Source organism: Mercenaria mercenaria, chromosome 1 (assembly GCF_021730395.1).
Source record: "Mercenaria mercenaria strain notata chromosome 1, MADL_Memer_1, whole genome shotgun sequence".
Classification (NCBI taxonomy): Eukaryota; Metazoa; Mollusca; class Bivalvia; order Venerida; family Veneridae; genus Mercenaria; species Mercenaria mercenaria.
This window is the reverse complement of record NC_069361.1, coordinates 36,738,654-36,749,356: the sequence shown is the minus strand read 5'-3', so window position 1 is coordinate 36,749,356 and position 10,703 is coordinate 36,738,654. Positions and strand designations below refer to the sequence as shown.

The 10,703-nt window shown below is 34.9% G+C and overlaps 1 protein-coding gene across 2 annotated transcripts; it reads left to right on the top strand.

The window, feature by feature from the left end:
* Positions 1-1,372: 1,372 nt before the first annotated feature.
* Positions 1,373-9,518, top strand: LOC128557229 (uncharacterized). Of its 2 annotated transcripts, XM_053544391.1 has the most exons (4): positions 1,375-2,675; positions 3,342-3,544; positions 4,154-4,256; positions 8,952-9,518. In XM_053544391.1, exons 2-4 carry the CDS (start codon positions 3,438-3,440, stop codon positions 9,054-9,056), a joined length of 315 nt encoding a protein of 104 aa, XP_053400366.1. In that variant the 5' UTR covers positions 1,375-2,675; positions 3,342-3,437; the 3' UTR covers positions 9,057-9,518. The 2 variants fall into 2 exon arrangements, with proteins under 2 accessions (XP_053400371.1, XP_053400366.1); XM_053544396.1 differs by having other exon boundaries at positions 1,373-3,544.
* The last annotated feature ends 1,185 nt before the right edge of the window (positions 9,519-10,703 follow it).

Sequence of the window (10,703 nt, the reverse complement as noted above, 5' to 3'; positions counted from 1 at the left end):
TAATGAATTAAACTAGTTTGTCTACCCCAACAGTTGTATATTATGAAATTTCTGACAGCATGCTTGTTTGAATACTATATTTGTGGAAAGGTAAACAGGTTACCTCTCTCTATATATAGTACATTATAACAGTTTATTGTAGGTCTTACCATACTGGCATCAGGTGTTTCTGATAAAGAGAAACTGGAATAAACAGAACTATGACAAGGGAAGCAGACTGCTTCTACAGACTACATAAAATTTACTGGTTCTTTGCTTTGTCCGAAAGAAGTGTTAAAAGGAAAAAGGTACTGAATAGTTACATGTAGTCGCAAATACTGGACTGCTTATTGCAATGTTTTGCTTAAACTGTTACTGTAGAGACTATTTTTTTAGGCTAAAAGTGAGCAATATTTAAAATTGGAACCTATGACTATCAAGTGAAATGTGTATGTCTATTTATGTTAATGTATGTTTGTTCTGGGTTTAACACTTCAACAGCATTTCAGTTATGTAACAGCAGACAGTTAATCTGACCAGTGTTTCTGGATTCCTTACCAATATAGACCTGGTCTCATCAAGTAACTGCCAACTGACCCAGCGCTCTGCAGATCTGCACGCTCTCTATTGAGCTAAGCCGGTGGGCTATTTATGTAAAGAAGAGCATGTTCATGAAATGTTATGCTCACTAAATAATAATAAATATAAAAAATAAATACGGTTCACAAGTAAAGTGAAAATAAAAAAAAACAACATTTTTACTTTAACCTTGACCCTGCAAATTTCTAAAATGGACTGGTCCATCATTCAATTTTGGCAGTACCACTTATTATTCAAAGGAGTGTTCACTAAAAATTTATTGACTGATCAGCAAACACTAAAGACCAAAATTAGCCTGTACATCTGTGCAGGCTGATCTTGTTCTGCACCGGTCGCAAAGGTAGAATCTGTGACCTGCCACCAGCAGGATAAAGGTTAAACACATTACAATATGTTTACTATTTAACATGTGATAATTTGATTTTTAATTCTAATATGAACAGTAGTAAAACACTACAATATTGACATCATGTCAAAATATTATTTCACACAATACAAAAGCTGATTTCACAAGATGCACTTTTCTATTTCAGCATTTGCAAAGTAGCCATACAGTTGTTACACTTCTTAATTCATTTTATGAACACCAGACTGGTATATCAGAAAGTATCTTACAATTTTAGTGCAGAAATATTTGTTTCTGTAAAAGTGGTTGAATGCCTGTTTCAGCAATACATATTGTACATGTTTTAGTATGGATAAAAGAAATTATCTTTGACTGACAAGTCAGAATTACCAATTACTATGCCCCAACGATAACTTGATATTTACAAACATGACTATAAATAGATTAAAATGGCACATAGGGAATTCAACATTTTTGTAACATGTTACAATTTAAATATTTCTAGATTTTGTACCAGTTGCAAATTAGCTCAGTGGTAAAGCATACAGTCCATGTTAAACAGATCTTTTGCCGTGTGGGTTCGAAACTCAGCATCGACATTAAATTTTTATTTCTCATAAACATTTAGATTCCTTCATGAACTATGTGACAACACAACAGAGAAGTATCTTAAGCCGATATGGCAGATCAGAAAAGTTTAGCATTATATCAAAGATGATATTGACTAAATGCATGCATTTAAGCCATGCAAATAATAAACATACTGTTGTGTTATATAAAGGCATACATACAAATACAAACCATCAAAGAAAGAAACAAAAACACGGGAACAAAAATGAAAACGAAAAGAAAAAAGAAGCACAAAAAGACAAAAAATGAAAAAAACCCTCGCGAAGATTCGAACCCACAAAATGATTTGCTTATAATATTCAGTTGTTATCTGCGTTTTACCCGACTGAGCTATGTTTCCATATAAGCATAGTATATATTTAAGATGAAAGAAATACTAATATTTACTTAGAAGGTAATGTGTAAGCATTATGGATTGGTATTTATTCGGTTATCATGAAATAGAATCGTCCTCGCGTTTCGGCGGGAATCTTGTTATCATTGGGGATTAGTACCACCGCTTTTATAATTGCTAATGACAAAGTTTAATATGTTGTTGTGTTTCAGTAATCTTCTGTAAGGTATGAAATCAAGGTTTTTCCAATTTTATGCAGAGCTGACATCCTTCTTAAAGTGGAAGTATGGGCATTTTTCAAGTAAAAACCCAGCTAAAATGGATGTGTGTGTAAAAAAGGTGGATAATATTATAGATTTTAACCCAGTGTACCAAACTCTTCCTGTTACTAGTATGAAATAATAACTTTTCAAATATGACTTTTCTTATTTTGACTTGGGCAGTCTTTTTTAAGAAAAGTCAAACTGTACGCGGGAGTTGCTTCCCTTCAACTTCAGAAATCTCTACCTATAGGTAAGGGAGATCACTGTGTAGAAGCTATTATTTTATTAATCTGATTTCTTTATTAAGCATCAATTTAAAATGCTTATGTGGCATCATCGTTAATTTAACACATATAAATGCACAGCAACCGAAAATTGCTTTTATACACTCACCCAAAACACATGTTGTGCAGTAAAGTGCACATAATGCCACTTTAAGTTTTTATTTGGTGATGATACTATTTTCTTTCAGATTAAATATGACGATACAAGCTCAATATTTTATACTGATACTGATTCAAACGTAAGTTTGTTGTTTTCTATCTAAACACCGATTTAAACAATGGTTTGTTATGAAATCTTTTGATTTTGGTCAAAACGGCTGTTTTGTGAGAACATGAATATGTGGATATAAAATAAATGGAAATTATACTTGTTTGTTGAGATTTAATATCATGTATTTATTCAAGCACAAAATCCCTGAAAATTAATCGGTCATGTAACTTAATGATTTTACAGTAGTAAAAAAGTCTTGCAACAAAATTTTTAGTTTGACATGTTTCACTTGTAAGTTAAATTGGACATTCTCATTTGTGGTGTTGCTAATTCTAAATAAATGGTATTTAAACCTCAATGCAAACTAAGCATTTATGACTTATTGTAAAGGAAAAGTTGTGATTTTTGTAATTAAATTTTGTGTCATTCATTTTGTGATTTGGCCCAAATGGTTATTTCATGGGGACATGATATTGTCACATATTGTGGATTTTATATCTGATTAATCTTTATCCTGCTAAATTTCTACAATAGACTGTTCCTTCTTTCAATTTAGCCATTACCACTTATTATTCAAAGGGGTGTTCACTGAAAATTTACGGACTGAATAGCAAACAGTGCAGACCATGATCAGCCTGCATGAAAAGAATTCTTCCACGATTACAATAGATTTCACAGCATACAATTTTTGTAGTTTCAGAAATTGCATCAGATATCACAATCAATTATAGTAAGTCATCAGAGGAAAGTGTCAACAATAAAACAGAATGATGTGTGTTTTGTGCACTTCATGCCAAAGTTTGATGTGTTCAGACAGTTTAGTCTGGAGGAGGGGCAAGCATATAGAACATTTATACGCTTGATCAATGGACCACAGAGGTTGATTCCAACTTTAGAGTAAGTTCTTATCTTAGTACTAGACCTTGTCACCATGTTGCTTGTTAGTTAAAACTGATATATATATATATATTTCTTATAGTTTGCAGAAAAAGTTCACACAGTATTTTTGTTTAGGCTGGTAGCTTTGCTCTGTTAAGGAGAGAGATATCTAAATGTTTTATATTTAGATTTTTACAGTAGTGTGCTACCAAAAACATGTTATTTTCTTCAACTTGTTTTTGTCTTTTGTGAATGATGTTGGCCTGCATTTGCACTTTTAAGGAGTAGACAATCCTTTATTTTATTATATACAGTGATATTTATATAAAAAAACAACACTTTTTTTCTTTCTGTAGAGCAGGCATAATGAATATAAATATATGAACTTTGGATTAATTTGCTCTCTTAAAACAGTTTGCAAGATGGACCAGAGATGCAACTTTGAAATTAAATACATTTTTTTGTCACCTTTCAAGACTTCATTTTGAAACTTTCAAACCAGCTTCAGTTTCATCTTAACAACATTGTCTTAGTCTTTGTCAGCATAAAGAATCTTAAAGAAAATATTGTGAAAACATTGTTTGATTTGTGCTTTTTATAAATACAGTGTATAACCTCTGTTTTTAGGAAGTTGGTACCAGGCTGTGGTCTTGGATTGATAGAGCTAGGATACGGAATGGCAGATGAAGTTAATCAGATCCCGCACAAACAGTTCCTACAAGTTTACAAGGTATCAGAGTAATCAGTTAATAGTGTCCGTAAAAAGTGTACAACTTGTTTTATCTCCATAGATGCAAGATTTTCATGCACCTGTATATCAGACATGAGGTTATTGTAACCAATGATTTTAATCAGCTCAGTGCTATAAGCAGACCATAAAAAACAACAACGCAGAATTTTAAAAAAGGAGTGTTGCTTTCATGGGCTTAGAAACAAACTAGTCGGCATCAATTTTGAGCATTTTTTCTTCATTCTGTATAAAGCATATAGCATTTTGGCATATGTTAAAGCAGGCATTCAGGGGTTCTCCCTGTGAAATTTTAACTTTGTACAAGATAAAATGGTGCATTTTTAAGGCTATTTTAAGATAACAAATTCTGATCAAAGAAGGGTAGCAAGAACACCCTACTAGCTTAAATAATTGGAATACAGGTAGAGTTTGGGCTTCAGAGTTCCTTCCCAAGGAATTTGAAATTCTGCAATATAAAGTGGTGCATTTTAAGCTATTTCTGATAAAAAATCTTATCCAATTAGATCGAAATGTGCACACTACTTGCTGCATAATTGTAGTTTAAGTAGAGACTGGGTTCGGGTTCTCTCAGAAAAACTAGAAATTCTACAAGACAAAATACTACTTTTTAAGCCATTTCTTAGAAACAAATTCTGAACTAACCAGCCTGAAATGTGCAGGCATAATTGGGAGTTCTGAGCAGCTGCCTCATAGTTACAGCTCTGCAGCTGTAATTGATTACATTTGTTCAAATTATCACACGTGGTCAGTACCAGTGGATGTGATGTCTCCCAACAGAGTCCTCAAATTTGCAAGGCATTTCTTCTGCTCTTCTTTCATGAAAACAACAAAAAGTACTGGTGTTGATTTAAGACCTTTAAGCAGTAACTCAACAAGAGCTGTCTGATGACAGCGCGCTCGACTATTCGAAGAATTGATAGAAGAATTGGGTCAAAATATTTCCACAGATATTCAGACAAAAGAAATAAATAGATTAGACAAACAATGTTCCTGTATTTCTTTGATTTCGATAAGTCTTGCACTAAATGGCAATGTATGAACCAATTTTAAAGTCCAAAAAGGGCCATAATTCAGTCAAAATAGTTATGTACTTTTGCCTACAGATGGAAATCATAATGATAAACAAGTGTTCAAAGTTTAAAAGCATATGTCAAATAATTATTACAAAACGTGGACTTGTATGAAAACAGAACCAATTTCAAATTCCAAAAAGGGCCATAATTCAGCCAAAATAGATGACAGAGTTATGTACTCTTTCCTACAGATAGAGACTATTATACTAAACAAGTGATAAAAGTTTCAAAGCCATATGTCAAACACTTTACAAAAAATATGAACTGGTACGGAAAACTTAACCAAGATTTATAAGTCAAAAGGGGCCATAATTCAGCCAAAATCCTTGATGGAGTTATGTACTCACGCCTATAACTGGCCATGGTGATGGTAAACAGGTGTTGAAAGTTTCAAAGCTTTATCTCAAAAGACTTTGTCAAAATATGAACTGGTACGAAATATTAACCCAGATTTCTTAGTAAAAAAGGGCCATAATTCAGCCAAAATCCTTGATGGAGTTATGTGCTCTTGCCTATAACTGGCCATGGTGATGATAAACAAGTGTTGAAAGTTTCAAAGCTTTATCTCAAAAGACTTTGTCAAAATACGAACTGGTACGAAAAACTAAACCAAGATTTCTAAGTCGAAAGGGGCCATAATTCAGCCAAAATCCTTGATGGAGTTATGTGCTCTTGCCTATAACTGGCCATGGTGATGGTAAACAAGTGTTGAAAGTTTCAAAGCTTTATCTTAGAAGACTTTGTCAAAATATGAACTGGTACGAAAAACTTAACCATGATTTCTAAGTCAAAAGGGGCCATAATTCAGCCAAAATCCTTGATGGAGTTATGTGCTCTTGCCTATAACTGGCCATGGTGATGGTAAACAAGTGTTGAAAGTTTCAAAGCTGATTCTCAAAAGACTTTGTCAAAATGTGGACTGGTACGAAAAACTTAACCAAGGTGTGACGCCGACGCCGTGGTGAGTAGGATAGCTCTACTTATTCTTCGAATAGTTGAGCTAAAAATGTAAAAGAGCATTTTTCCCATTCCTGTATTTGTTCTTAATAACTTCTCTTAAGCAAATCTTTTAAAAGAATCATGTTATACAAACTAGCCTTTTCCTTTTCTTTGTTGTTTAACTTAAAGTTGTTAAAGCCAGTGATCTGTGAAATATCACAGATCTGAAACTTTTACAAGAACATAGTTAAAGAGATCTTGCTTATTAAAATGCTTTTTCCACCCTTGTCTCAATAAATATCTATATGATTGATTTACTGAATCAGATAATACCTGATTTCAGGAAAACATATTAACTTACAATTCTTTACATCATCATTTCAGTTGTTCCATTGTTGAAGTAGGTAGTTTAATATCATGACCCTTACAGAAGCAAGCCTCTGTGGCGTACATGCTGTGTATATGCCGCGAACACAGCAGTACGCCAGAGGAGTACATTTTACATACACCGCATGCCGCATACATGCCGCGTACTATTTCGACGAGTACACAGCATGTACGCAGGAGGTCACTAGTACACTTCAAGTACGCAGCACAGACTCTGAAAATTTAAGGAATACACTGCATGTACGCAGGAGGGACTTGTACAAGAAAATAGTACACTGCATGTACACCGCAGATACTTTGAAATTTGTGCAGTACACTTCATATACGCGGGAAAGACTTGTACAATTTCTTTTGGCATTTATACTCAGTTTTTTTTTTATAAGTTAAAGTCTGAAGTAAACTTCATATATGCGGGAGGGACTTGTTCATTTTCTTTTGGTGTTTATACTTCGAATTTTTTTAGGTAAAAGTCTGAAGTACACTTCATGCAGGAAGGATTTGTACATTTTTTTTTTTTGGAAGCAAGAACTTGATTTCCGAGTAACTTTTATCTTAATAGCATAGAATAGTTCAGATTACTGGTATTCTGAACAATGAAAATTTGCCATTTACTATTTGCAATGTTCATTTGTGAAGCTTACATCTTAGTGATTTCTGAGCTGCACCTTGCATGCAGTGTAAAAATATATTCTTTTTCATTTTGAATTAATCCTGGAGCTTTCTAACTTGGATAATTGAAAAGCCTTATTTGAACTTCGTTGCATTACATTTTGTAATACATGAAATAATTACCAAGATAATGCCTCAACGGCGCCCGAATGAGAAGAATTAATAGCTCTCACTGTTATTTGAATACTCTTAAGCAAAACACCATTCTATCATGTTTTATAAAGGCTTTAATGCTCATTATGTTAACTCATTAAGGCCTCACCAGATTAAAAAGTTGTTCATCGGATTTGCCGCTCGTATATTTTCAGAATGTTTTTGGCTAATTGCGCTCGCCCCATTGGAAAAAATCAATCCAAAATTTTTTGGTGCGCTACTTTTTACGGACGTAAAAGTGTATAAATGCTTATATAATTCCAGTCCTAGATTGTTCTCAGATGGATTTTAATCAAAATAAATACATACTACGCACACATCATCTATAATAAATCATAACACTTATATTTAGTTGCATTAAAGTTGTTTCCCCTTGATGCAGTTACGCCATTTTCTTCAAATGTTTACCAAATTACATGCTACAAAAATTGATTTATTTAATTGAAAAGCGGATGAAGAAAAGCATACTAATTTATTTGATAACATCAGTCTACATTATTTTGGTAAGGGTAAATACTTATTGATGCAGATCACTTATCTTTTTTCTGTTTCTTTCTGTCCAAATGATCAGCATTTGCATACAAAAGTTGGTGGGGTAAGGAATTTACATTATCACAAGAGTACACAGCATGTATGCAGCAGGAGTACACAGCATGTACGCCGCAGGACTCGGGCCAGGAGTACACAGCATATACGCCGCAGGAGTACACAGCATGTATGCCGCAGGAGTACACAGCATGTACGCCACAGGAGTACACAGCATGTACGCCGCAGGGGTAGTACACTGCAGGCTCATTTGCATGTGAAAAGTGTATGTGCCGCGTACATGCTGCGTACTATTTCCCGCATACTAAATTCCTCCAGCGTACATCCTGTGTACTATGTAGTCCACAGCATGTACGCAGCAAGTAGTACGCGGCAGAGCTCATTTGCATGTCAAAAGTGTACTACAAACGTACTATCGGTGTATGTGCGGTGTATATCCTGCGTACTATTTAAAGCCCTTGACTTCAGTACACATCATGTACGCATCATATACGCTGTATGTACACAGCAAGAGTACGCAGCAGGCCTTTTTCTTCTGTAAGGGGACTTTGGTTTGTTCATGCATGAACTGCAGAAAAATGGAAAGTACTGTGAAATCATTAATATTGGTAGGTGGACTAATTTTCGTGGTTGAGTCCAATCCACGAAATTTGATCCCAACAAACAAGTAAAATTTCCATTCATTTTATGTTCAGAAGTTCAAGTCCACGAATTCATATCCCCACAAATTTGCCGTTTTGACAAAAACCACGAAATTTCATGTCCATGAAATTAAATGATTTTACAGTAATCGCAAAAGAACGTTAAAAGTATGCTGGCGTATGAAGGTACATCTATACATTTTATTTCAGGATGTTAAAAGTCTCCGGGAATATGCAAGTTCAGCATGTGTTACATTTTATTTCAGGATGTTAAAAGTCTCCCAGAATATGAAGGATCAGTGTTACATCACCAGTTAGCAGGTAAAGAAGTGCATGAGGAGGCAGATTACTTTGATATTGCAGAGCAATAGTGGAGTGGACAAGAAAAAAGATGATAGTATTTTGGAAATTAGATCTGCATCAAGTGGTTGTGAAAAGATATCCCATTGAAAGCGGCCATAGCTGAGAGGGTCTATTGGACTGTATAATGGAAGGGCAATGGTTGAGATGTGGTTAAGACAATGTGGAGTAGTTTGCCTAACAGGAGTTAAAAAGTTACTGCTACATGAAAGAGTTGCAAATACATTTATTTCCCACAGTTCATTTATAACATTGTGAAATCATTAGCATATGTAGGGGAATAATTGTTATGGAATTCAAGATTGCATCAATCCACAAAAATAAATAAAAAGTTGAATTCCATTATGAAATAGCTGTTTTATTGATATTTACAATTTTTTATGCTAACTAAATCCATGGATTATATAGTAATGCTGTTCAAATTGTCTGTATCAGTACTTACATCCACATGCTGTTTCCTCTCTACTAATTTTCATGAATTTTCATGAACACCTTTAGCATGCACAATCATAAGGTAGGGAAATCAACATGAGTGAGCAAGTTGTGTTCAATGTCTTAAGTTACTTCCCCTGAAACACTGCTTTGCCTATACTGTAAATTTGGTCATTTTCATTTCATTGTTGTTTCTGCAGTTTGACAGACAACTACCTTACAATACAGAAATGATGCTTCATATTTTATGTCTCCCCTCCCCCCCCCCCCCCCCCCACCCCCAGACACACACACTCTCCCATGGGGGAGACATTGTTTTTGCCCTGTCTGTCCATCACACTTCCTCTCTGATCAATAGCTGGAGAACCATTTGACCTAAAACCTTCAAACTTCATAGGGTGGCAGGGGCTATGGAGTAGCAACTCTATTGTTTTTTGGGTCACTCCATCAAAGGTCAAGGTCATAGAGGCCTGAACATGAACATGGAAAACCATTTCTGATCAATAACTTGAGAACCACTTGACCCAGAATGTTGAAACTTCATAGGATGATTGGTCATGCAGAGAAGATGGCTCCTATTGATTTTTGGGTCACTCTGTTAAAGGTCAAGGTCACAGGGGCCTGAACATGGAAAACCATTTCTGATCAATAACTTGAGAACCACTTGACCCAGAATGTTAAAACTTCATAAGATGATTGGACATGCAGAGTAGATGACCTCTGTAGATTTTGGGGTCACTCTGTTAAAGGTCAAGGTCAAAGGAGCCTGAACATGGAAAACCATTTCTGGTCAGTGACTTTAGAACCAATTGACCCAGAATGTTGAAACTTCATCGGATAATTGGTCATGCAGTGTGGATAACCCCTATCGATTTTGGGGTCACTCTTTTAAAAGTCAAGGTCACAGGGGCCTGAACATGGAAAACCATTTCCAATCAGTAACTTGAGAACCACTTGACCTAGAATGTTTAATCTTCATAAGATGATTGGACATGCAGAGTAGATGACCTCTGTAGATTTTGGGGTCACTCTGTTAAAGGTCAAGGTCACAGCAGACAGAAAATGGAAATCCATTTCTGGTCAATAACTTGAGAACCATTTGACCTAGAACCTTCAAACTTCATTGGTTGATAGGACTTACAGAGTACATGGATCTTATTGTTCTTTGGGTCACTCAATGAAAGGTCAAGGTCTCAGGGGGCTTAACATAGAAAACACTTTCCAGT